Source organism: the organism of the source record quoted next, unplaced genomic scaffold (genome assembly GCF_019419815.1).
Source record: "Pyrus x bretschneideri cultivar Hongxiangsu unplaced genomic scaffold, Pyrus_bretschneideri_v1 Contig20, whole genome shotgun sequence".
Classification (NCBI taxonomy): domain Eukaryota; kingdom Viridiplantae; phylum Streptophyta; class Magnoliopsida; order Rosales; family Rosaceae; genus Pyrus; species Pyrus x bretschneideri.
Window position 1 is genome coordinate 1,426,213 of NW_025999502.1, and position 25,873 is coordinate 1,452,085.

Here is a 25,873-nt window from a genome sequence, read left to right on the forward strand (position 1 = left end):
AAATATCTGCAATAGTTCTCTTTTGTACCAGGTTACTGTACAGTGACGCATAAAGATGCTTATATACGAAAACGAATCTCATTTGTTCTTTTATCATAATTGCAGTGAACGGTCAAATAAGAAGATTCAAACAAAAAGCTAAAGATTTTGTGCCTTGTGATTAGATTTAACATTCATGTCGTATTTTTCATGTTTGCATCGTTTTTGTGACATATTTAATATCTTAATATGTCGTGTTGTGTAATACCTGTTAAAGTAAACGGATAATATGATCCTGATCCAAAATTGACTCATTAATATTATCAGAAAATATGATCTAGCCCGTTATTCAGTAAAGAAAATATATTTTAAATGAATAAATAACGAAAATGAAAAACATAATTTGACCAAAAAATTCAAAAAGGAAAAGATAATATTAAATTATTATATGCATACCACGTTGTCACATAAATATTACTCTAAAACATAAGAAACAACATTTGTCTTTCAAGTATTACATACCTCAAAATAAATGTCTAATAAAAAAAAATCTTAGTACATTACTACAAAATATCAAATGTTCATGGATATGCAAAACAAAGGAAGTTGTGTTTTAGGGTTAGGAACCTTGTTTTGACAACAAAAATCTTCAATTTTTACCAATCACTAAGGGAAATAGTATTGGAACTTTGGCTTGATATTTTGTCTTCAAGAGTTATATTGACTATTGATATATTGTTTTCAAGAGTTATATTGAAGATGTTTTCAGTTAAAGCTTTCTGCATTAGCACTCTCTTCTGCATAAACTAAAAATAAAAAATCAAACATTGTAAACTATTCAAATGTGTTTGGTATTTTGAAATTACTTGATATTTTTATTTTTAATGTGTTTTATAATTTATTTAATCTCAGTCTTTGCCTGCACTATTTGTATAAAAATAAATAAATAAATAAAACTTAAATTTATAGATTTACATAGAATAAGAATACAATAATACATATTTAATATACAATATATACATATACACTATGGCTATTGTATTTTATAGCAATTTTTTTTTCTTCTTCTAGTAGTTTAAAAAATTAAAATCATCAAATCATCAAATCATCAAATCGATCAATTCCGATTCTTTCTTTTCTATTGATTCTTTTCCGATCGAGATGTATGGATCCATGGGTCTATGTGTCTATATAGATCTTGTTCATGGATTAACGAAAATGTGCAAAAGTTCTATTTGCCTCTGCCATTCAAGTGTAAAAGAGACTTGTTGGCTTTACTGTGAGAGCCCGTTCCGGATTTTCGAATCGTAGGGGTGAAATGACAATTTTGCCCCTATTATGGTTGTTTCGTTGTGTGGTTGTTTTTGGGTGCTGCTTGGTTGGTTTTGGACCACACTCACTCACTCTCTCCCTGCCCTGTCCCAAGCCCTCTCTTTCTCCCTTTCCTATTCTCTTTGTACGGACGACAACCAAAACCATTGAAACCTTCACAGATCGAGGAAACAAATTACATATTCGTGCTCCTGAGGTCCTTGGGAGTTCAACCATACCCATTTCAGGTAAGGATACCTTCGTTTTCACGTCGAACTTGGGATACCCTGATTTGGTCACTGTTTATGCACACGTTAATTCTTGTGTTTTTGGGAATTTCAAGCTTGTAGGAAGCTTGGTGAGGTCCTTAGGAGGCTCGGGGTGGTTCGTTTGAAGGTTTTGGACATTGGGATCGTAAGTTTCAAGCTTGGCCGGAGTTGGTGGTGTTTTCCCGGCAAGATTCCGTGGGTTTTAGTGCTTGAAAGTGGTATGGATTTGTTCATCTTGTTGTAAGCTTCATTTTGGTACCAATTTTGTCAAATTTGGTTAAAAAACGAAGAAGATACAAGGTTTTGAAGTTTTCTCGGTTTTCCGGCGTCGTCGCCGGCACTGAAGTTTGGCAGGAGAAGACGACGGAATATTCCGTCAGTTGGACGGAATATTCCTAACGGCGTTAACGGAATCCGTTAGATTTAACAGAATATTCCTGACGGCGTTAACTGACGTCGTCAGTGTGCCAGGCACGTGCCTGCACGTGGGTAGTGCGTGTGGCCGTGCCTTGGTCGGCGCGTGGGGGCGTGTGCGACGTCAGAAAATTTTTCTAAAAATATGGGGATGTTCCTAAGGTTGAGTAGATCACGTTGGTGTATTCATACACCCCATTTGAGCATTGTATGAGAAGTTATTTCATGATGTTGGTTATGTGCTTTAAAATTAATGTTTTTATACTTGTTTCGCATATAGGTCAGACCTATCCCGAGGACGAGCGCGATCACTCGAGGCAAAGGGGTTACGACCCTTCTACATACCAGTGAGTGGGCTTTTGGTTTTCCGTATATACGTATATACTTATGCTTTTCCCAGAAAGTGAAATGAAACATTTATATATTTATATGCCATGCTTATTGTTTGACATTTATTTACGCATTATTAGTCACATATGTATATATATGTTTAGTGCTGCGGACGCACAGGTAAGTGCCAGGTAAGTTATGATTTACGTTTATGTTCAGTAATGATTTGAGATGCATAGAGAGCTCATAACCTGCACTCCCGGTGTTAGTGTTCCCGCCCAAAGTTGGGTACAGTCCTTCACGTGATGTTCACCTCCCGCACCACACGCTCATCTTGGATCCAAGTTAGGTGCACAATCCTGTTGTACAGACCACTTTAGGTGGTTTCGACTCGTAGGTGACCCGCGATTAGTCGCTCAGCCTTCACGTGATCGTAGCACTTGAGCGCACTTATTATACACCCAGTCCTGTCGTACAGACCACTCTAGGTGGTTCCGACTCGTGTGCAGGTACAATTAGTGAGATGGAGATCTGAGCTCTAGATTCAGCCGTACAGGTCACGTTAGGTGACTCCGGCTGACAGATTACTTGGCATTGATTTGACATTACCTGAGCACTTGCATTGTATTTCGAGGCTTTTGGCATGGCATATTTCTGAGCATGACTTATATATATGTATATTCTATTTTTCTGGGAAGTATACAGGTTTTACGGCAAGGGGTTAGACTTTTGTTTAGGAAATGGTTTTTGAAAAGCTTTGTTTTTGCCCACTCACATTTTTTGTTTTGTGCCCCTCCAGGTCCTAGTTGGCTAGCACTTTTGGTGGCTCCCCAGAGGATTTCCCCGGCATATCTGACAGATTATCACCAGTATAGGATCACCTTTGGGTGTGTTTTTGTAGTGTTATTTCTCCCGGACTGCATTAGGTCTTCGAGCTCTGAACTTTGTTTTTCACACTTACGCTTGCACATGTATGTTCTTACTTTGTGTAAAGCTGGTTTTTATTTATTCGTACTTTTATTATTATTTTATTAGCTTCCGCACTGTGCACATGGTTACGTCACTTCCACGTGACGGCCAGCATGCCCTGATCTCGATCAGGGTGTGTCAGTTTGGTATTAGAGCCTAGGTTTCGCAGTCCTGTACTTTTGTGAGTATTCTAATGGTTTTGGTGTCTTTTGTCAGAATTATGCCGCCTCGTCGGGAACCACGTCGCTTTGCTGAGCCTAGTTTCACCTATGTAGCTCAGTTGGGGGAAGCTATCACTATAGTTATTCATTCAGCGCTCCGCCCTCCCCAGAGGACTCCTCTGGAGACTATGTATAATCTGAAGTTGGATAAGTTCGAAGGCAACGAGGGTTTTGAGGGTGCGGAGCGGTGGCTAGAACATATTGAGAAGACCTTTCGTGTTTTGCATAACCAGGGGAATCTCCCTGTCGAGAAGTGGGTAGAGATGACATCGTGGTTTTTGGGTAAGGATTCTGCGTCCTGGTGGGAGCAGGAACTTCGTCGTTTATCTCCAGCAGAGAAGACTGATTGGGATGTATTCAAAGAGTTGTTCAGGAGAAGGTTTGTGTCTCCTGAGTATATTGACCACAAAAGGCAGGAATTCATTGAGTTGAGACAGGGGAAGCTGACAACAAATGAGTACTATCGGAGGTTTACTGATTTGTCTCACTATCATCCCGATGTTGCTTGCAATTTGGTGGAGATGCTTCGTCATTTCAATTTAGGCACTAAGAAGTAGTGGCGTTCAATGGCGACCACTACCCCTTGTGACACCTATCAGGAGTTTTATGAGATTTTGTTGAGAATTGAGGATTCAGAAAATATGCCGAGCGAGAGTGAGGAGGAAGAGAAAGACAAACGAAGGGTACAACAAAAACGTGGTTATCATATAGTGATCCATATACATATATAGTAGAACATTCGAGTTCTATAGACATGTATTGGTTTAATTTATGCATGAAAACCATGGGTTTCATATGGTAAGTTTTGAATGAAAACTTCGGGTTTCAAGGGCACTAAATATGAAACTACAAATTCAATTTAGTTTTATGAACGATTAGTTCATAAAGGAGAGGTTTTTGCAAGAACACAGAATGTAATATGCTGATTTAAGTGGGAACTCAAGTGTGAGAGCTTCAGGACTACGAAAGGATGTCAACGGTTCAAAGTATAAAAATAAATTATTAAATCGTTAATATCCAAAAGTGATCTTCATGTCAATAATTTTGGATTAATTATTAGATTAATGGACTATAGGTCACTTTTAATTAATTCAATAGATTAGGACCAAATGAGATCAATCGTTGAAGCAAAATAATGACATCCAGGTCAAAAAAAAAAAAAAAAAAAGTGGGCCCTGCAGTTCGGCTGCAAGTTTTGGGCAAAAAATTAGATACGGGTGCAGGCCTAGCGAAAGTTGGCCCTGTGTTGGTCCGAGGAAGCCCAGCCGAAGCTGGGTGGTTTCATGTTTTTGGGTCGAGGCAATTTAAGCCCAGTAGCAAAAGCTGGAGGCAAACGGGCTGAATGCTGGGGCAAAACCCAGTTAACTATGGGTTACTACGGGCAGACCAAGTCATAGGGCAAAAGTAATCCCAGCAATACTGGATTGCTGGAGTTGGGCTAGGGACTCGCAGGATAACCGGCCCAAGAAGGCTACAGGCTTTCTTGGTTGGGCTAAGGGACTTCAGGCTTATGAAGCTTATTATGTAGAAGGCCTGGGGTGTCCAAGTCAATGCAGTAAAGCCCAAAGGACTACTGCCGTGAGGTCGAAGGTGTCAAAACAACACCGTTCCATGATATGCTCCCGGCTGAGCTTCAGGCCAGCGACAATGGTTCGACGGAGCCACGATGGTGGTGCAACGGCAGTGCCACACGGTTTCCAGAGTTTTTTTTCGACTTTTCTAGGGTTTGAAAAACCGTAACATGCTTCTAATTTATTTATATGTTTTGACTCATAAATTCCACATAGCAATATAATTGCGTAATGCATGAAACATATATATATATTGACAAATATATGAAACATATACAATATATATATATATATATATATATATCGGAAGGAAAATATAAACATAGGGGGTTCATGCATCATGGGGAATGTTTTCATGCTTTGTGGACGTTTCAAATATCTTCCTTTATTTTAAGCGTACTTGATTGGTAGAAAACAAATAGAAGCCTTTGAATTTTGTGGAAGAGAGCATCCTTTTACGATCCTTTAATTCCTTAGCTTCTGGCAAGAGTATGTTGATAATGTGTTGTAGGACTATTTAACTGAGCTATTTTAAGGGAATAGAGAGAGGGAGGCCGGCAGTCGTGAGAGAGAGAAGAAAGAGATTTAATTGTGAGGTGTGTGTTATATCACTCCATTGTGCCTTTATTTATAGTAGTAGGATAGGTTAAATCCTTACCCCTCTAGGATTACAACTCTAATAGGATATTAACTACTAAAAGGAATATTCAAAGATATCCCTAGATACACTAGGATATACACAATCACATTCCTATTCTAAATATGACTGCAACATTTAGAACATATTTTGATAACACAAGAATTCGATTTCATCATCCAAATTCAAGTTCATTTGATTTGTTGGAGAAGAAAAGTTGGAAATCTAATTCTCTATAATATATGTAGAAGTGGTTAGCTCTTCATATTTATCAGATATCAATTTAAGTTCCGTCTCTTAGTAATTGTTTTCTTTTATTTTCTTATTTGAAAGTGCAAAAGTATCCTAAAAGCATGATATGTGTGTCTATTGAGTCAAAGTTTATCCGTTGATCATGATACGTATCTAACAAGCATCCGAGAATATCTTACAAGTATCATATCAGAAAAGTATGAGATGTGCGACCTAAGTGAAGTATCTGTGCATCATAGATTACAAGTTATTTTTCTTCTAAAGAAACCCCATTTTTGTGACAAATGCAACTCAACTTAGGGATTTGATTAGCCCTCACAATCGTATTTGGCCCGAAATTAATAAAAAAGATAAAAAAAGAAATCCGTCTTTTCAGATCTATCGTCCCACTAAAAGAAATATTCTTGTCATAGGTCCCCTTTCTAGTCAAAAATATAGTACTGAAATCACCTTTCCAGTCAGCTGTTTCTTGAACCACACCACACCTGCATATTTGTTGAATTATGGCTACCAGCTCATAATCACGTTTAAACACGTTAGCCCCCCAACAAAAACCAATCTGGAACCATCGCTATTGGTTGGTGTAATCAGTTGGATTTCACAAGATTTTAATAGATTTTCTTCAAGTGAAAGATTTCAAAAAAATTTAATAAACTTTGCAACTCTATATGAATTTTGACTGATTTACATGGATTTTTATTCAAAGAAAAAGACAGGGGGGTACGCCTTGCGAGCGTAATTGTGAGCATATGCAAAGTAAACCGTATGATGTGTGGAAAATTAGTCCAGGTTGCAGCCTTGGTTGTCAATATTTAAGGATACTAGGGGTTTTCTGTTCAGGCGCTACAACGTGATGTCCGGTGCTGTTTTTCTTCTCTTTTGTTTTTCGGTTCAGAGGGGAAAGACGAGGGTCGAACTATGACTGCAAAATCCGGTACGTACGAGGAGTAGGTTTAAACATATACAGCTGTCTGGTTGAATCGGAATGAATGGTTCAGGTTTGAAGTAATCATTCCATCAGGTGGCATGTGTTAATGTTGAGCTTACATTCCTCCTAGAGGTCCCCATCGACATTTAAAGACCAAATTTCTGCTTCCAAAAGAACTAACCTACTTGTGTTGGTGAAGTATGATGCAGCTGCAGTCGAAAACCTAGTAAATCAAGATCGAATTTATTCTGAAACGTAATTCCTATGTTACAGATTGTTTCCTACTCGAGAGAGAAGATAACAAACATTTTGAGTGTCAGTGAAGCGGTCTACTTGCATATTTCAGGAAAAGGTATAGAAGCACAACAACGGTAATATCCTTTGTCATCAAACACAAACCTCTGTGAAAGATGAGCTTCGCGGATAAGATACTCTCCCCATTCCTCCGATCCATATTGCTTGAAAATACCACGCGCATCAAAGGAATTAACCTTTCTCGTTCCTTTCTTCCTGCATATTACAATCTCATATATCAGCCACAGGTAAAAGAAACTTTAACGAACAAACACTTCAGAATCCCCAACACCGGGAAGACCTAATAAGCACCATAGTCAAAGAAACTTTTAACCTTTTCCTGTGCCTTGTATTCATCACGGTTGCATGCAACTGCAATCATAAAAACAAGAATCCCAAAGTGACTCTTAGAGTGAGATATAAGTAAAACATCAAAAGAGTGCAAATATAGTTAAAGATCGTAAACAATACCTTCAATTTCTGATTAGCATCTTTCTCCAAAACAAGCCCGGCTTCAATATATGCATCGATGATGACTTCTATGAAAAGCTAAAGAAACTTAAAATGGGCATCAAATTCATATAAACAACTAAAACGTAGACCAGAATTTTTTTTTTTCTTTTTCTTTATTGATTCCAGGTATACCAAGCACTAAAATAAAATATAATGAATGCTCAGAAAACTAGGATACGACAGGCACGCAGAAGTCGTCCCTCAGTGCCAATTTCTTCAACTGGAGCATAGACAACACCAGCTTTGGCCAAAGAACCTCTCATACAATTCTGAAAGGACAAGAAGTATTCAGTCTCATTCATGCACCTCGAGTCTTAAATAGCACAGAAATCAGAATTGAGACAATTTTTAACAATAAAATATAAGATCCAAAGGTCACACAAGCAAAAAGAACGAAAAAAGATAAAACCCAAAAAAAAAACTGGTGCATGATGGATCCCATTACACTTTCAGACAATAAAATAAAAGGGATCAAAGAGACTTTTTCTTTAACAAAAAAAAAAAAAAAAAAAAACACGCCTCAAACCAGGAATTTTATCCCCGACATGTTTGTATTTTCTTGCAAAGATCAATAATATTCATTCTGCGGAAACTGCTACTTTTGGTAAAGGTACTACTCAAGATGAATCTAGTTTTAGTCAGTAACATAGAAAATGAAAACATCTGAGACAGCGCAAAGATTGCTTGCTTACATTCTTTTAATAGTAGACAGAGGTATAAACTAACAAGAATATAATTTAAACCTCACCAAAACATGTCTGATTTAACAACTTAACCACATGGGGTCCTTGTTCCACACCATTAGCTAACACGCTATTGGGTTTAGTAAAGATTCTGAAGAAAAAATTATACCAGTCCCTTCAGTCTTATGGAGACAGGGCGATTATCTAAGGCTTCAATCACTTTTGAAGAGATTCTCTGGATGAAAAAAAATAAAACAACTCATGTCAAGTAGCCTTCAATCAGCCTATTATTATTTGATTCGGATACACTTACCTGCAAAACCTCAGCAGCAGCATGAACTCGGTCCTTGTTCCACAACTTCAGCATAAGCACAGTTAAGTGAAAAGTTTTTGGTTTAATGAATATTGACTTTTCAATCCCCAAGTCTGTCAAGTGGACATAACTCAATAAGATTTTTGACAGACTAAAAAGAGGAAAATAGATAACTTGTTTACGAACTACAAGGACATCATTTTCAGTAAGTTTAAACGAGAACAAAAAAAGGAAAACACACATGAAAGAAAATAGAGCAATCCACTAACAATTAACAATGACCCAATCATCAGCTTCATTAAAAGAAAATGGAAACCGGTTAATTTCACTATCATTTTATTCAAAACCGTTTTAACTCCTAAAGTCTTGTAAATCATGATTATTTTGAAATTTTCCATTCATAATGACTTTCATACCAGGTAGGGTAGCCGCCTTTGATGATTTAAGCGCATAACTGACAAGAGGTATGTTGGTTAGATTCACTTTAACATGTTGATGGTCACCTTCAACTTTAAGTTCAACTGCGACATCGGGTCTTTTCTCTAAATTTTGGTCTTCACCTTCACTCTCAGAGTTCTCTTCATTTGAATTACCATCCAGATTATCATCTACACCAGAATCACTAATTCCCAGGATTGAGTTCTGAAAGTTGACGAGCTTATCAACTAATTCAGGATGTATTGCCAATGGAAGTGAAATGAAGTGAGAGTAATCGAGATTTGAGCTTTTAACTGCCTGTGTGTTTCAGCAGGAAAGAAAAAAGTTAGTTATATGCTTAACAGTATGCTCTCAGCAGCAAAAGGAAGAGTAATGATGAGAAATAAATAGTGCATATAGATGAACGGGAATAAGTTTCAAGTAGAGTGTCTGGTTAAGCCCTTAAATAATGGACCCAAACAAAATTACTGATAAAGTAACAATATAAGATAACAGCCACCCTATCTTCTGCAAAACCATATTGATAGGCAAACTGACCTGGTCAACTATAGATTTTATCTTCTCAGAAGCTCTAGATATACTTTCAACTGAGTCGCCTTCAATTGCTGTGACAGATAACCAGGTAACAACAGTTAAACCAACTTCACAGTTCCCAGACTGCCTGAAATTCTCATATAGGAACATTATATTATATAAACTTGGTTGAAATTTCCTCCTGCCACAATTATGTAAAACTTGACCTAGAGACCTGAGCAATTTTTTATTTTTATTTTAACATAAACTCAATTTTATTAACCTTAAAGGGTGAAAACTTAGTAACTTACTTAGTGAATCCTCCTCCTTTGACAAAGGGATTCTAATCTTAACTCCCATCTCGTCCTCAATCTGTTTCTGTGTCAATCCCCTGACGCACCAAAAACATAATAATAGTTACAACACACAAGAAAGTAATCCTGCATACTTTTAAAAATATTTATGTTGAATTGTGTACCCTTTTCCTCTAACAAAGCGAAACAAAGAAGCACCAACCTGCATATCAAAGAAGAGTGTGAGTGCAAAATAAACAGAATAAGTGTCACCAAAGCAATAAAAAGGTGAAATGTAGGAACTTAAAAGGAACAGAAGGGCATGTAAAGCATTATGAGAAATGCCTTTGAAGTACAATATGCAGTTAACAATACTGCCACTAGGTCTGCAACAATCCTACAAAATTCCAACCATAAGATGATAGTCCATGTTATTTTGTTTCTATTCCGCAGTCACTCAACTTCTTTGGTCCCAAAACTCTTCCCATAACCCCTCGTATCCCAAGAACAAGGGAAAAAGGGAAAGGAAATATATATCATAGTAGCATGAAAGGTGCAAGCAAGAAAGATCTTAAATCTTTTATATGGTAGAATTAAGCCCAAACCAAAAATAAAGGATTTTAAAAAAATCATGCCTCAACTGAAATTGAATGCTTTTCAGTAGAAACCACTTGCTCTCCTCCAAAGACTTTATCTTCTCCATTATCTTGTGATGCACTGGAACAAGCAGCGAGGTTAGTTGCAGCCACCTCTATGACATTCTCCAAACTTGAAATTCTCATAGAAGTGCATTCGTGCACTTCTTGCACTTGAGTTCCAGATTCCAGCTTTTCTGTGACCTCCTTTACAGAGCATTCTGCAAATCCACATCAACAATCTGTAAGAAATCTGGATGGCAACCAATCACCATGCCGATAACCTCTTTTCACAGAAATAGTTTTTTCTTTTCCAACCCAATCAAAGTTCAGAATGGCCTACCAACAATTTCTAGATCATTATACAAAACGGTAAATATAACTGCATGTTTCTGTATGTCTCAATATTAATAAAAAGACTAATGAAAATTATACTGCAATCAGTATCTAAAGTTGAAAGAATTAAAATCAATGCGAAAAGTAATTGGTTTCTTATAGTCTGGGCCGCTGGATGATAATTAATAAAACGTAACCCACCTTCATTGGAACTAGCTTGAGTACTGACTGGTCTCCACACAGCATTAGTTGTTCTGAGCTTTTTGTTACGGTCCCCAACAGTTTGCTTGTCTTTTCTACCACTCATTTCGATATTGTAACTCAAACTGCGATAATCACAGTGTCCCTGTCAACAAGTTTGAGTCACAAAATTCAATCTAATGGGAAATCCAGAAAGCATCACAACTGAATTAACAACCACCGTCACCTACACTCTGAACTCAATTGCAAACTCAGTTTCACACGAAATCAATTCGTTTTTTCCCTCCTCGGTGAGGTGGGCGAAAAACGCATACTAACATAGCATAGTTTTCCATTAATCAATTTTCAGAGGCTACAATTTTTGGGAGGAAAAAAAAATCCAAAATTACTCCATTAGTTTCTCTTTTCAATGAAATAATCGCTTATCCGTCGAGCAGCCGAAGGAAATCCTTTTGTGAAAATCCACAAGTACAGTAAGGATCACTATGCAGTATGCAAAAAATGAGTGTGTGTGTGTGTGTGTCTATATATATATATATTACCATGGCCATAATGCAACATTAGGGCATAATTAAATACCAAAATACACAATTTTATATGCAGAATAAATGTTAAACCTAATTAATTGACAATTAAGAAAGGAAAACTAACTAGGAAGCAATTCACTGGCTTCAGTGCATCATATGCAGTTGTAAATTTCAGAAACCGATCCACTCTGCAAAAATAACATCAAAATGTCATCTCTTTAACTCTCCTCAGAACGAATAGTTTAATAAATATGAATTATTCTGCTAAAAAAAATAAAAGTTGTTTATTTTGATAAATTAATCAGGCGCAGTTTGGCGCCGGAGAACTCAGCAACTGAAAAGTTGAGCGGTTTTTGTAGATAGGTGAATGAATTAAGGGCAGGAGGCAAACAGAGTGTTAGAAGTTACCTGAAGAGGGACCTGGAAGAAGCTAACATTAGCGGTTATGTCTTCAAAAGATGAAGGAAGGAGGAGACAGGAGGTGATGGGCCGAGACGGTCCAGACGGAGGTGGATTGCAAGTTTCAGCTCTTAATCTGATGACACGTATCCTTTGTGCGTTAGGCAGGGGTTTTTTTTTTTTTTTTTTCTTTTTCTTTTTTTTTTTTAAATAAGATTCTCTACTTTCTTATTCTCATCACCTTCCCATCAGAACCGGGCCTGGAATTTTAGATTAAATTGTAATAGCACAAAAACCTTTAACAAATCAACTGATGGAATGGTGGATTATTGTTTTTTGTCTAGGGTTCGAATATTTATGTTATTTTTGTGGAAATTTTAGATTATTTTTGTGGAAGTTTATGCATTTAATAAACTTAATTATTTAGAGGTCTAGGGTTCGAATATATATGTTATTTTTGTGGAATTTTTATATTATTTTTGTGAAAGTTTATGCATTTAATTGTTTAGACCATCTTCAATCTTTGGGTTAAAGCCTAAAATTTTTAACCCAAAAACATTTTTTCTCCTCTAACCATTTTGGGTTAAATTTTTAGCCCGAGAGTATTAAATAATGAATTTAGGATAATTCTTAAAGTAACTTTAAAAATAAAAATAAAAATTTAGACTATCCTAATTAAATTTTATGAACATTTTAACCTAAAAATATTTAAATTCCTATAAATATTGAAAAATCTCTAAACCGACACTATGAAACTCGTGAAACACTATGAAATAATATAAAACACATACAGTAATTTTTTTTTAATTACTTTAGCCGTTGGACTTAAATTTGGACCGTTAGATGTCACATCCCAGCCTTCCCTCGCAGTGATATTGTCCGCTTTGGCATTCCCCCTCTGGACTAGGTCGCAGCAGAGGGCTACCGCACGGTTTTGTTTTTGCAAGCCGCAGCTCCAAAAGGCCTCACTAAAAGGTACATGCTGGCAATGGATATATAAGGCCCAAAGACCACGCCCTCACGGGCGATGTGGGATACTACAATCCACCCCCCTTAGGGAGCCCGACGTCCTCGTCGGCACACCACGACCGTGAGTCTGGCTCTGATACCAAATTGTCACATCCCAGCCTTCCCTCGCAGTGATATTGTCCGCTTTGGCATTCCCCCTCTGGACTAGGTCGCAGCAGAGGGCGGTGGATTGTAGTATCCCACATCGCCCGTGAGGGCGTGGTCTTTGGGCCTTATATATCCATTGCCAGCATGTACCTTTTAGTGAGGCCTTTTGGAGCTGCGGCTTGCAAAAACAAAATTGTGCGGTAGCCCTCTGCTGCGACCTAGTCCAGAGGGGGAATGCCAAAGCGGACAATATCACTGCGAGGGAAGGCTGGGATGTGACAATTTGGTATCAGAGCCAGACTCACGGTCGTGGTGTGCCGACGAGGACGTCGGGCTCCCTAAGGGGGGTGGATTGTAGTATCCCACATCGCCCGTGAGGGCGTGGTCTTTGGGCCTTATATATCCATTGCCAGCATGTACCTTTCAGTGAGGCCTTTTGGAGCTGCGGCTTGCAAAAACAAAACCGTGCGGTAGCCCTCTGCTGCGACCTAGTCCAGAGGGGGAATGCCAAAGCGGACAATATCACTGCGAGGGAAGGTTGGGATGTGACAATTTGGTATCAGAGCCAGACTCACGGTCGTGGTGTGCCGACGAGGACGTCGGGCTCCCTAAGGGAGGTGGATTGTAGTATCCCACATCGCCCATGAGGGCGTGGTCTTTGGGCCTTATATATCCATTGCCAGCATGTACCTTTTAGTGAGGCCTTTTGGAGCTGCAGCTTGCAAAAACAAAACCGTGCGGTAGCCCTCTGCTGCGACCTAGTCCAGAGGGGGAATGCCAAAGCGAACAATATCACTGCGAGGGAAGGCTGGGATGTGACAATTTGGTATCAGAGCCAGACTCACGGTCGTGGTGTGCCGACGAGGACGTCGGGCTCCCTAAGGGGGGTGGATTGTAGTATCCCACATCGCCCGTGAGAGCGTGGACTTTGGGCCTTATATATCCATTGCCAGCATGTACCTTTTAGTGAGGCCTTTTGGAGCTGCGGCTTGCAAAAACAAAACCGTGCGGTAGCCCTCTGCTGCGACCTAGTCCAAAGGAGGAATGCCAAAGCGGACAATATCACTGCGAGGGAAGGCTGGGATGTGACATTAGATATTTTTTTTTTTTTTTTTTTTTTACAGTTGGATTTAATCGTATTAGATCTTAGTCGTTGGATTCAATGAATTTATAAATATAAAACTAAAAAAAGTACATATATATGATGCGCCAACTCCACTAACCCAGGGAGAATCCTGGGCTAAATTTGCCTTAGAAATGAGTTTTAGATTAAAACTCATATTTTTCCTAAGACCATCTCCAATTCTTGGGTTTTACCTAAAATTTTAACCCATAAAATTTAGGTTTTAACCTAGAAACAGTTTTTCTGCTTCAACCCTTCTAGCCTAAATTTTTTAGCTATTAAAGAATAAATTTAGGCTTTTTTTTTAAAGTAATGTTTTAAAAAAAATTATGTACACTATCATAATTTAATTTTATGAACATTTTAACCTGAAAATATTTAAATTCCAATAACTATTGAAAATTCACTAAATTTGGATGAATTTTGAGTTAAATATTTTTTGTAATTATTTTAGCCATTGGATTTAAATTTGGGCTATTAGATCTTTTTTTTACCATTAGATTTGATTATATTCAATCTCAGCCGTTGAATTCAATAAATCCTGGAAAACATGTCCATGTGAGTGGGGTCTAGTGGTGCCCACACCATTTTCTGGGCTAAATCTTAGGGGGAATTTGGTTTTTGTTTGATTTTTAACTTTTTAGCCCATACATTTAACATAGGTTGGGTTGAGTTTGGGGAGGAGGGGAATAAAATCTAAAAAATAGCATTTAGCCCAGGGTTGGGTTTAGTCTAAGGGTTGAAGTAAGTTAGGATAAGATTAAAACCTAAAATTTGAGTTTGAGTAGGTTTTAGAGGTCCAAAGTTCGAATATTTATGTTATTTTTTAGGAATTTTTATATTATTTTTGTGGAATTTTATGCTTTTAATAAAGTACAAATTATGATTGTGAGCTTCGAACCCATTCCTAGGCGGATATAGAGAAGCAAAAAAACCTCATGTGCTAACAGTTGATTTTTTTAATTTCTACACATCTTGATATGTAGGATGAGGATCATCTCCGGATCCTTTTTGTGAGGATCCTACGAATTCTGTTTGTGGGGATCTATGGATCTTCACATCTTAACCATTCATCATATATCGTGCAATCATTTTTCATAAGGTACTATTTTGTTTAATTTTAAATAAAAAATTCAATATAATTTATGACCTCACGATGTACGATGAACAACTAGGATATGAGGATTCCTAGGATTCCCACAATTTGAATCCAGATGGGACCCAAATCCTAACACACACACAGACACACACAGACACACACAGACACACACACATATGTATAGGCATGTAAAATTGAAAAATTGAGACTCTTCCAATTTGAGGGCCCTATGCGGTGGCACAACTTTCATGTTCCTTACCCTTCTCTCACACATAGTTTTTTGTCTTTTTTGTCTATAAAAAAAAAAATCAATATGATGTTGACGTGACTCAATCGTAACCGTTTAAATAGAAGAGGAGAAAAATGAAGAGAGGTTAAGAGGGGAGAGAATGCTCCTCTTTTTTCTTTTTCATTTTTTTGCCATGGTAACTTTACTGCAAAGGGTTTATTTGGCACAAATTTTACTATGGGTCGGGTAAATGTGGAGAGATTTTTTAGTGTGTTCGAAACACCGGATGATACACTACGTGTTACTATACAAGTGATGAGATACTTGTGTTAACAAATTAACAACTTAAAAAATAAAACTTTCTACCACTTATATATTAACACAGGTGTACCTGTTCCAATACAGTAAAAACTTCCTTGTAAATGTGGAGTGATAGACCTGTCAATGAATCGGAATTTGATATACGTATTCGCAATTTTGGTTTGACAATACGTTTATAAGAATCTGATAACTTGATAGCTCAACAAATACATTATAGGAAGTCTATTTTTACTGCTAAACTATAATATTGGCGATAACATAGTTTTTCATGGTTAATTATCAGAAGTACATATCAAATTAATATCTTATTCGTCAGCATACCAAACCGCAACCCCGCTTCTTATATTAAGATGTAGCCATGCATACTATACGCACACTGTATGCACATTACGGAAAAAAATTCACAAATTTTTGCAATTGGACACTTGAACCAAAAATTGTTCCATCTCAGTTTTGTAGCACGTCAAAACTTGAAATTTATTCCAAAACCTCTCTAGGCCCCAACATGAAACACAAACCCTAATTTAACTTCTAAGATTTTGGGTTGGCTCAAATTTATGAGCATATTATGTGCATGTCGTATACATACAGTGAGCAAATCCTGAAAAATTCTTCCAACAAAACATCAACATTTAATGATTGGGCTTTGTTCCTATTGTCGATGTGAGTTCAATGGTGGTGGTCTAGAGACTCGATTGTTTGCCGTGTTGCTAGAAAATGGCCGCAAAACTCGCGGTTGCTTTCGATCCCAACAATCGGGGATAAGATTTGTGATAAGGCTAGGTGTTTTGGAATCGTGAGGACGAGATAAAATTGATGGTGCCTTCGATTTGGACGGTGTTGATTGAGATGATAGTGCACCGTGTGTTCACAGTGAGAAGGGGAGAGAGAGTGCATGAGCGAGTCAGTGAGAGAAACAAGAGAGGAAGGGACAGAGAGAGTAGAGAGAGAAATTAGAAAATGGAAGGACATAACCCATTTATATGTGAGTATTTTAGTAATTTCGGTTTTGTCCATGATGTGGATAACTTATGTAGGACTGATTTGTACTACTATTGTCCCAAGATAAAGAAATTATTTCATTTTGAGGTATTTCCCGATTTCTTTCCTAGCGACCAAATCCATTATCCGACTTTCTTCCCAATATTACCCTTGCCACACTTTGTAAATCACAATCAAGAAAAGTAGGTCCCACCTCGCTCACTCTTCCTCAAGGCCTGGAAAAGCTCAGCTCAACGCTCCACAGCAATGCTACTCTCTCCGTCGAGCTCCACCCAAAGATCCCCCACCAAAATGCTCGATCGCGTCCTCTCCTCGCGCCGATACGCGCCGTACGCAGACGACTCCGCCGTGGAAAACGACGTCGTCGCCGATGAGTCCAAGACCAAGAAGCACCTCCCCTTCTCCTTCTTCACCACCAGAATCACCAACTACTTGACCCGAACCGGACCCGTCTGGCCCTGCCTCCTCGTCCTTGCACTCGTCCTCCTCCTCATCTTCAACTCCCGGAGATTCGTCTGCGTCTCGTCTTACGACCCGGTCTCTCGCACCGGCTTCTTCGGGTTCGATGGCCTCGAATCGGATATCGGATCACTCGGCGTGCCTTGGTGTAAGTATACCAGGGTCGGATCTCCTTTCTCTAAAACTACCATTCTTTGTGATGAATTGAAGGATCTGAGTTAATATAGCTGTTTGATTTAAATATCAGATCGAGGGTTTTTGCTATAATTTTTGCCCTGTTCAATTAAAATTAAATGAAAAATGTAGAATTCTGATAGCTGAGTAAATTAGGGAGCTTGGAATGAATTTCAAATCTTTGACCTTTGGGTTTCTAAGAAAAAGTTGGAAAATTTAGTTTATTTAAGTTTACTTGTGCACAGTAAAATTCATAGTAGTTTCAGTAAGTTTATGATTCAAAGGAATTGAAATGTTTATATTTCGCCTTTCGATTCTTGCCAGTATCAGATACACGGATACTACGACCATTTCTATATGTTTTAGTCATGTGTAGCATTTGTTCATGATCGAATTGATGTTATGGTTTTTCTGCTAGACTACAGAACAGAAATCTGATTAAATTTCGAGTTCTATGCATTAAATTTGGTGGCCAATGCCTATGTTAGTCCCAATTGCTCAATGTTTGGAATTCGGTAGCATGTGGACCATGATTGATTCGTTACGAAGTCAATGTTGGGATTTTTGAGTTCTTTTATTTGGTTTAAATACCTTATTGTGCCTGTGAGATCCCTGGGTTCTTGCCCTTGTTTGATTCTTATTATGTTATCCTTGGCAAAAGGCAGATCGAAACATGGAAAAACAGTTGAGTGGACAACAAAGGATTTAATCAAGGGCTTGGAAGTGTTTATACCTATATACGAAACCCGACCGATAAAAAACAACATGTATGGGATGGGTTTTGACCACAGTTTTGGGCTCTGGTTCATTGCCCAGTGGCTGAAGCCGGATCTAATGATTGAGAGTGGCGCTTTCAAGGGTCATTCCACTTGGGTTTTGCGACAAGCGATGCCAGACACTCCAATTATTACCCTCACACCCAAGCATCCTGGGAAGTTTCTAAAGAAGGGCCCTGCATATGTTGATGGAAACTGCACTTACTTTACCGGAAAAGATTTTTTGGATTTTGGAAATGTTAATTGGGGAAAAGTGATGAAGAAACATGGGATTACTGATCTCAGCCGTGTTCTTATTTTTTTCGATGATCATCAGAATGAACTGAAAAGGTACTTAGCAATATCTCAATATAATCTTGCTCCTTCCTCTCATTATGCACGGCCACTGGAATTATCGCTTGCTCAATGCTGACTTATCGTTTTTTATGTTCTGGTAAGCAGAGTAACACAGGCCCTGAAAGCTGGTTTTCAGCACATAATTTTCGAGGATAATTATGATACTGGAACAGGAGATCATTATTCCTTACGGCAGATATGTGATCAATCCTATATAAGAGGTGCATGCTCTCTCCTGTTATCCTTCATTTTTCAAGTCTATTTGTTCGCCATATGCTTTATGTTGTTGACATGCATTCTTACCTTTGCTCTCTTTCTTTTCTTACTGATGCCCAAAGTAACTTTAGTTAACGTAGTATGGATTGAATTACTGGTGGATAGTTTTGTCAAATAAAAAACCATTGTAGTAAAACCATGGAGTAAGTGAGTAATTGCTGAAAGACCCAGCATGCGGCCAAATCTTTAACTCATTTGATCAAAATGTGTGTTGTTCTTCGGTTAATCCTTTTAGGAGTCTCTGGTTTGTTTCCTCATAGAATTCATTTATGATCTGTTGTCATGGTTTATTGCTTCAACAAGTAATCCTGGTAGTTTCTTTTGGGGTGCTTTAGGAGGTGGTCACAGCTGCTATAAAGACAGCGATGAAGCTAGGATTAGGTCAAAAAGGAAGAAGTTCTGGGAGAAAGCGGTGGATATTGAAGAACTTTGTGGGCCTGGTGAAGCATGGTGGGGTGTTAGAGGATACATGCATGATAACTTTACTAAAAGTAGTAAGAAGATTTCCTATTCAGAACATTTTCAGAATAGTCGGTTTGTGGAATCGATTCTTGATGTTTACTGGGAGGTGCCACCAGTGGCAGGTCCATCCCTCACTCATCAAACTAGATATGATCCTGCTCGTGCCGTAACTCCTATTGTTGAAGATGGCCGGTATGGCTTATTCAATCGGCTTGGTTTAACCAGACTCGACCCTTCCGTATTTAATGGATATACCCAGATGGTTTACGTTCAGATATCAAACCAGTAATTTTTGAGCTGTCTAGATTCAGATACATTGTTTAGCTTCCAGTAGTTTGTTCATATTATGCAACATGCATGCAGTTTTCTCGTAGCTTTCCGGCTCGTGTATTTCCTTTGAAGTTTCCTTTGAAGTTTTATCTGAGCGACGATTGTTCTGTACCAGTATCATGCCATAGCTGAACCGACTCGGCTCGTTTTCAGCTGTCCAGTTTATCGGTTTAACTGATTCAGTTAACTTGTCTGTTGTAATACTTATAAATTCAATTAATTAAAAGTTCTCTGTTTCAGTAGCGTTTTCCTTAATCCTTATTTCAAATTTCAATTAACTTTTTTTTAGTTTGTTATTTATTTTTATTCGAGCGATATTCTAATGTAATCTAAACTATAAGAAGATGATGTTGAACTGCTGTCTTATCGTTTGCAAACAAACCCAGATCGGTTCTTGACTTTCGGTTACAGGAAACTCAGTTTCAAAATTCATTGGAGGAACTTATACAGCTGTATTTAAGAGAAGGAAGGAGAGATTTGCAAGCAGCAAAGACATTTTACACAGTAACTAGAATATGTGGTACACATAAGAGGCAAAAACAGCAGCATCAAACACATACGTCTCCAGCGAAAACTTTCTAACTTAGAAGATACGAAAACTAGGATACTATCAAACATATTTAGGACTCTGCAACAAGCACCCGACTCGAGTCCGTTTCAATGCCTGGAGAATGCTTTTCCCAGCTGGTGCGGTTCGTGTTAGTTCCGGTTCTTGCATTTCTCCACGGCCCTTGGAGCTGCAAACAAGAACAGTGATCGGGTTAATTACTTTACAATCGGACTTGTAACAATCCCGGGATTAGAACATCGACAGAAGAGAAAATACCATCAAATTCGTTATAGACAGAACGTAGAAGTGAACATACCTAGCCCAATTGCTTCGGAACCTTTCATGATCCTCAGCCTCCTACAGGTCTCGGTGAACATCCTGTCATGTACACACACTTGATGATCAGATGAAAACATAAAGACCGACTGTCAAAATTGAGATCCGATCAATTAGAAGGTAAAATCGCGTTGCATATTGAATGGAAGGTAATTGCAATTCAATCAGCTATAGATAATTTCAATTTCTAATCACTAATCATGCCGCGATTAAGTTTAAATAGCCATAACAGAGTGTTCATAGAGAACAGAACAGTTAAAAACTTACTGCCAAGGAACATCACCAACAAGCATCCAGTCATCATCCCTGTCCTCATAAGTCAGAACAAATTCAGAACCGTTGAGAAGATCCATCAGACGACTCGCACTCAGACCATCTCGCTCCGGAAGTCCATTACAACTGCACTGCCCTGAATCACAGATAATCGCAATGTTTAGCAGAATTGCTTTAAACACCCTTAAAAACACCTAAAAACACTTAATACACCCTAATGCAGTCTCACTACTCCGGCAGCTAGTTTCGTTCTGGTACCAGCCTATTACAACACCAACCTTAAGTTATTCTCTGGATCATACCCTACCGAACGGGCGTTTTACACCAAACTAAGTTGCCGTATAACTCAGTCTGCACATGAGAGAGAGAGAGAGAGAGAGAGAGAGAGAGAGGAGTACCAATGGTGAAGCAGCTAAACATCTTCTCCAGAGCCATGGAAAGTTCAGTGTAGTTGTTGTACGTTTTAAGGTCAACCTTTCGTAGGTACGGAGCACCATCCATGCCAACCTTCACATACAGGCACCCGGACCCTTGTTTGCCCTCAGCATCGTCGTTGTTCTTCGCCAAATTAGAGGCCATGGAGTTCTTCCGAAACGATCGAATTGGGGGCCATCCTACCACCTGTGCCCTGTTGCAAAAATACCACAAATGTAAGAATTCACTGCTAAGCTTACAAGTTATTGCAGAGGTAGAAGATTAGCAGATAAATTAACATTTTCTAGAAATTAAGGGAGACAATTTCCATATATTTGAAGACAAATTTTTCAAATGAAAGATTAGGAATAGGATCCTATCCGGATCCTCTTTGTAAGGATCCTAGGATCAGTTCATTATATCCGTTCATCAATTATCATGCGGTCAGAAATCATTTTGAAATTTTTATTTAAAATTGAACAAAACCAGTACTTAAAAAAAACTAAGATAAACGGCTAAGATGAATTCCTGGAATCTCACCCAAAAAAAAAAAAAAAAAACCACAACTAGTTCAGGGGAAAAAACCAAAAAAAAAAAAAAATTCAAGGGAATGACCAAATGAGTTCATATAGTTGGAAGACAATTCTTTATTTCTTCCCCTCCCTCGATCACCATTAATTATTCATTGTTTCCTCGTATCTCAAGCGCAAAAAAATGAAAACAAAAAAATTAAAAACGAAATAGCTATTAAACATTTATTAATTTTTCTTTTTCTTCTTATAATTGTTGAATCAAATTTCTCAGAAATCAAAATTAACCAATAAAACGGAAACAATTAATGAGTAAAAAGGTAAAATAAAAAAAAAATGCTTACTTGGCAGCAGGAGCAGCAGCATGCTCAGAGGCCTGAGGCTTCTTCTTCTCCAACTGAGCTGATGGCTTTGGTGGCAGAGGAACAGAAGAAACCTCTTTCTTGGCTAATGGAGAACCCAAGACTGCTGCTTTACCCACATCAACCTCAGATCCATTACCCATGGAGAAAACCCATTTCTCACACCCATCAATGGCGTCGGAGAATCCCCTTTTTGCCCCTGACACAGGGTTCTTTGGAGGATTTGGAGAAAACCCATTTGGCTTCTTGTTGTCCTCCAAATCTTTCCCAAAAATTGAGAGCCCTGACAGTTTTTTTCTGTCAGGGGAGTGGGACCCAGGAAGGCCAAGCCTGAGCTCAGTCTCCCTGAGGTTGATGGCAGAGGAGGAGGTCCTCTCTTCCTCAGCTGTTGTGGAGGAGAGGGTAGAGGAAGTGGAAGATGAAATCTTCTCAGAGCCTCTTTCCATTGGAGAAGATGAAGTCTCTGTTAGGCCTATGTAATCAAGCTCCAGTGGCCTAGACATCAAGTTTTTTTCAACAAATTTTGGACCTCAAAATTTCAGACTTTGTTAGAGAACTGAATGAATTCAGAGGAGTTCTATAGAGAGAGAGAGAGAGAGAGAGAGAGAGAGAGAGAGAGAGAGAGAGAGGAGGGAGGGAGGGAGTAGGCAAAATCTGTCTGGTTAAGCTGGTTTTTGTTGAGGCAGAAAGGAAGCTTCTTTTAAGCCTTTCTGTAGCCGCATTATTCTTTTCCATTTTACTAAACGCTCTTTGCACCTTTTTCTTCATACCGCAGTTTACAATGATGAAAGTAGTTTTATGTATTTGTTGTTTAATTAATAAAAAAGAAAAAAAAAAAAAAAAGGTTTCTTTTAATGGACTATCATAATACCGATTCTGGTAATTAAAAAGATGCATTTGTATACGTTATAACTACCACTGGTATTAAACTTTTACCCAACTTTATGACTTGGTTTGGTCTAGAGGATAACTACTACTGATATTAAACTTTATGGCTTCGTTTGGTAATGAGGATTAGATTAGAACCTTTAGAATTCAAGACATAATAATGGTAGAGTTCACAATTTTTCATTTTGAGAGGATTAGATATGAAGAATTTCTCCTTTTTAATTCTACCGTTTTGGGGACATGATGAGTTCTCTTTTTGAGTAATTTATCTTCTACCTTCAAGTTGGTCATAATGTTCTGTTTAACATACTTTCAAAATAGTTTCGTATCCATTACAATCTAATCTTTTATACCAAACGAGGAATCTGGTCTATGACATGTAGTATGTTGATCTAATATCACGTTACAATATAATTGCCAAACTCAAAAAACTTCTTATACATAAACATGTGTATCTAGTGCTCATACTATACCTTACATACATGATATATGCTCACTGCATCGTCTATGCTAAGTAGCCTCCGAGAAAAGACCACTGAAAATTAGATTGTCATTTACCGCAACGACTTTCAATAAATTAATTTATTAGTTACATATAAATATTATTTACAATATTCGTTTGTATTTACTACAATCAACATCTAACGATCATATATAATTCATGTGAATATTTGCATTAACACAATCACCTTTCTGATCGTTGGCATGATAATTATATTAAATACATTTATACAAACCCGCAAAAACAAAAATATTTTTTTGGTAATGGAATTTTTTATGATGCGAAAAAGGAAGCAATACCACCGACAGAACTCGGCGTATTCCCCGGCAACTTTTAGATATTGTTCCCAAATACCCTATCACTTTATACTCGTATTCCAACCAACAATATCAATTCCCACTAAAGTGCAACGATCACACAAGCACAAGTTAGAAAAGTGAAGGTTGCACGGACTTGAATCATACAGGGCAAGATGGTACTGAATGCACAAATGGGGAAGGGAAAGTGATTGGACGAAAATCAACAGCTGTCTTATTTTTGTAGTGACAAAATTCAAAATCTGTGATCATTTCCCCCACCACCATCCCCTAATTGGTAATTACCAAACTTTAGATTCGTATAGTGTTTAAGTATGTTCGTGTTACGTTGTACTTGGGTCGTAAATCTTGTCTGGACCTATTATATGTTAACTTATCGTATTCAAATATATCGCTTAAATATTTTCGTCCATCAATTATGACTCTATGTGTATTATGTCTTTGCTCGTTTTAGTTGTTAACTAAACAACCAATCAAATACCGAAAGTCTACTTAATGTATTAATTTGAAAGAGTGTAAATCTACTGGTGGATAACATCACTCACTTCAATTTTTAATTCGATGTATTGTGTTATGTCATGCTTTTCTCTTTTTTTTTTTTTTTTTTTTCCTTTTTTTTTTTCCTACTAAACAAAACCATTGAGGAACAAATATTTACTTAAACATATTTCATAAGTTGTTAAACTTGTGAGACCTGCCATGAGGAAAATGCTCGTGGGAAGGAGAGGAAGCTATTCCAAGCGTTGGCCGGAGATCAAAATGGTAAAGGAACGCCGGAAAAATCATCGGAAGATGCACCAGAAACCGGATTGCCGTTGCAGGTCGAGGGAAAAAGTTGGGTCAACTCGCGTCAGCATAGGATTGGTCCCCCTTTCCACTTTCCTGGACTCCCAAGAGCCAAAGACAAAATACCCCTTGCCTTTGATCGCTTATTTTCCCTTCGTTACAACATCGTTTTGTGAACGGTTTTTGCTTACGCATTCGTTGTAACTAAGTAACCAAAACTCCAAAATTAACCAAAAATAAATAGTAAATTCTCGAAAGTACTAAATACGAAAGATTGAATGGAATATCACAGACCATCATTCTCGAATGGCAAAATACCACAAAGCAGAATAGCACCTTTCATAATATAATGATGCATCATGGACGACCACTATTCACTGGATTCTACAATAGGATAAATAGACCAGCATCACCACCAGTACCAGCCTTCAACTTTAATGGCACTATAGTGGAAGGAATAAAAAATCTCACTATGGGATATAGACCAAGAGCACCAGACTCACTAATAGGTTAGTCTACCTTGAGGCCAAACTCAGGCTCCATTTGGTATAGGTTTTTTTTTTTTTTTTTTTTTTTTTCCACCAAAAACTGTTTTACTTTGAAGTTAAGCAATAAAAAAGTAAAAACTGTTTTACTCTAAAGTTAAGCAATAAAAAAATATTTGGTAAAAATAAAATATCTTGCTTATTTTTAAAGTAATGGCCTAGAGATAGTAGCTTTTAAAAGCTATATGTAGGTTACTTTTAAAAGTTACTTTTATAAAAAGCAGAGTTAAGCCTTTAATGAATATTTTTAATTCATGCAATACCCTCGTTAATTTCTAAAAATGATGTTATTTATTCTTGTACATACATTTCACCCTTGAGGAACAAAGTGACCACCTACCACTACAACAACTAATCTTACATCACCACCGCCATTACCACCACATTTGTTGCCACTACCAATGACACCAAATCGTCACCACCATTATCGTGGTTGCCACAACCACAACCACAACCAACCAACCATAACCACCACCACCACAATTACAACTACCATCATTGTTGTTACTATTGTCATAATTGTTACCATCACTGCCACCGCCGCCACCACCACCACCACCACCACAACCACCACCCTACTACCATTGCCTCTACTACTATTGTAACCTCTGCACCCCAACCGCCACACTCTACTATTGGCA

At 37.9% G+C, this 25,873-nt stretch overlaps 3 protein-coding genes across 5 annotated transcripts; 1 reads left to right on the top strand and 2 right to left on the bottom strand.

Annotated features, from left to right (window-relative positions):
* Window positions 1–7,105: 7,105 nt before the first annotated feature.
* On the bottom strand, window positions 7,106–12,218 carry LOC103937851. Of its 3 annotated transcripts, none has more exons than XM_048584061.1 (14): window positions 12,036–12,218; window positions 11,752–11,815; window positions 11,101–11,245; window positions 10,564–10,784; window positions 10,114–10,151; window positions 9,947–10,026; window positions 9,660–9,727; window positions 9,188–9,419; window positions 8,685–8,797; window positions 8,541–8,606; window positions 7,867–7,957; window positions 7,647–7,714; window positions 7,510–7,547; window positions 7,106–7,391 (listed from the first exon to the last, which is right to left on the bottom strand). In XM_048584061.1, exons 1-14 carry the CDS (start codon window positions 12,062–12,064, stop codon window positions 7,211–7,213), a joined length of 1,434 nt encoding a protein of 477 aa, XP_048440018.1. In that variant the 5' UTR covers window positions 12,065–12,218; the 3' UTR covers window positions 7,106–7,210. The 3 variants fall into 3 exon arrangements, with proteins under 3 accessions (XP_048440018.1, XP_009346096.2, XP_048440019.1); XM_009347821.2 differs by having other exon boundaries at window positions 9,101–9,419; window positions 12,036–12,216; XM_048584062.1 differs by having other exon boundaries at window positions 9,101–9,419; window positions 11,101–11,225; window positions 12,036–12,201.
* A 4,704-nt stretch (window positions 12,219–16,922) lies between these two features.
* Window positions 16,923–19,968, top strand: LOC103937850. The gene is made up of 4 exons (XM_009347820.3): window positions 16,923–17,523; window positions 18,211–18,655; window positions 18,767–18,882; window positions 19,273–19,968. The coding sequence occupies exons 1-4, from the start codon at window positions 17,163–17,165 to the stop codon at window positions 19,686–19,688; spliced, it is 1,338 nt and encodes a 445-aa protein (XP_009346095.2). The 5' UTR covers window positions 16,923–17,162; the 3' UTR covers window positions 19,689–19,968.
* A 166-nt stretch (window positions 19,969–20,134) lies between these two features.
* Window positions 20,135–22,842, bottom strand: LOC103937849 (auxin-responsive protein IAA21-like). Its single transcript, XM_009347819.3, has 5 exons — window positions 22,177–22,842; window positions 21,287–21,516; window positions 20,883–21,024; window positions 20,596–20,657; window positions 20,135–20,466 (listed from the first exon to the last, which is right to left on the bottom strand). Exons 1-5 carry the CDS (start codon window positions 22,695–22,697, stop codon window positions 20,429–20,431), a joined length of 993 nt encoding a protein of 330 aa, XP_009346094.2. The 5' UTR covers window positions 22,698–22,842; the 3' UTR covers window positions 20,135–20,428.
* Between the last annotated feature and the right edge of the window lie 3,031 nt (window positions 22,843–25,873).

Excerpts from the sequence above, each read along its gene's own strand:
- LOC103937851 (XM_009347821.2), bottom strand. The coding sequence starts at position 12,064 with ATGTTAGCTTCTTCCAGGTCCCTCTTCAG. Across the intron at positions 10,152-10,563 it reads AGCATTCAATTTCAGTTGAG|GTTGGTGCTTCTTTGTTTCG; the intron begins GCATGATTTTTT and ends TTTGATATGCAG. Across the intron at positions 7,958-8,540 it reads CCATAAGACTGAAGGGACTG|AATTGTATGAGAGGTTCTTT; the intron begins GTATAATTTTTT and ends TTGTCCTTTCAG.
- LOC103937850 (XM_009347820.3), top strand. The coding sequence starts at position 17,163 with ATGCTACTCTCTCCGTCGAGCTCCACCCAAAGATCCCCCACCAAAATG. Across the intron at positions 17,524-18,210 it reads ATCACTCGGCGTGCCTTGGT|GCAGATCGAAACATGGAAAA; the intron begins GTAAGTATACCA and ends CCTTGGCAAAAG. Across the intron at positions 18,883-19,272 it reads TGATCAATCCTATATAAGAG|GAGGTGGTCACAGCTGCTAT; the intron begins GTGCATGCTCTC and ends GGGGTGCTTTAG.
- LOC103937849 (XM_009347819.3), bottom strand. The coding sequence starts at position 22,697 with ATGTCTAGGCCACTGGAGCTTGATTACATAGGCCTAACAGAGACTTCA. Across the intron at positions 21,517-22,176 it reads GCTGCTGCTCCTGCTGCCAA|GGCACAGGTGGTAGGATGGC; the intron begins GTAAGCATTTTT and ends TTTTTGCAACAG. Across the intron at positions 20,467-20,595 it reads TTCCGAAGCAATTGGGCTAG|CTCCAAGGGCCGTGGAGAAA; the intron begins GTATGTTCACTT and ends TCTTGTTTGCAG.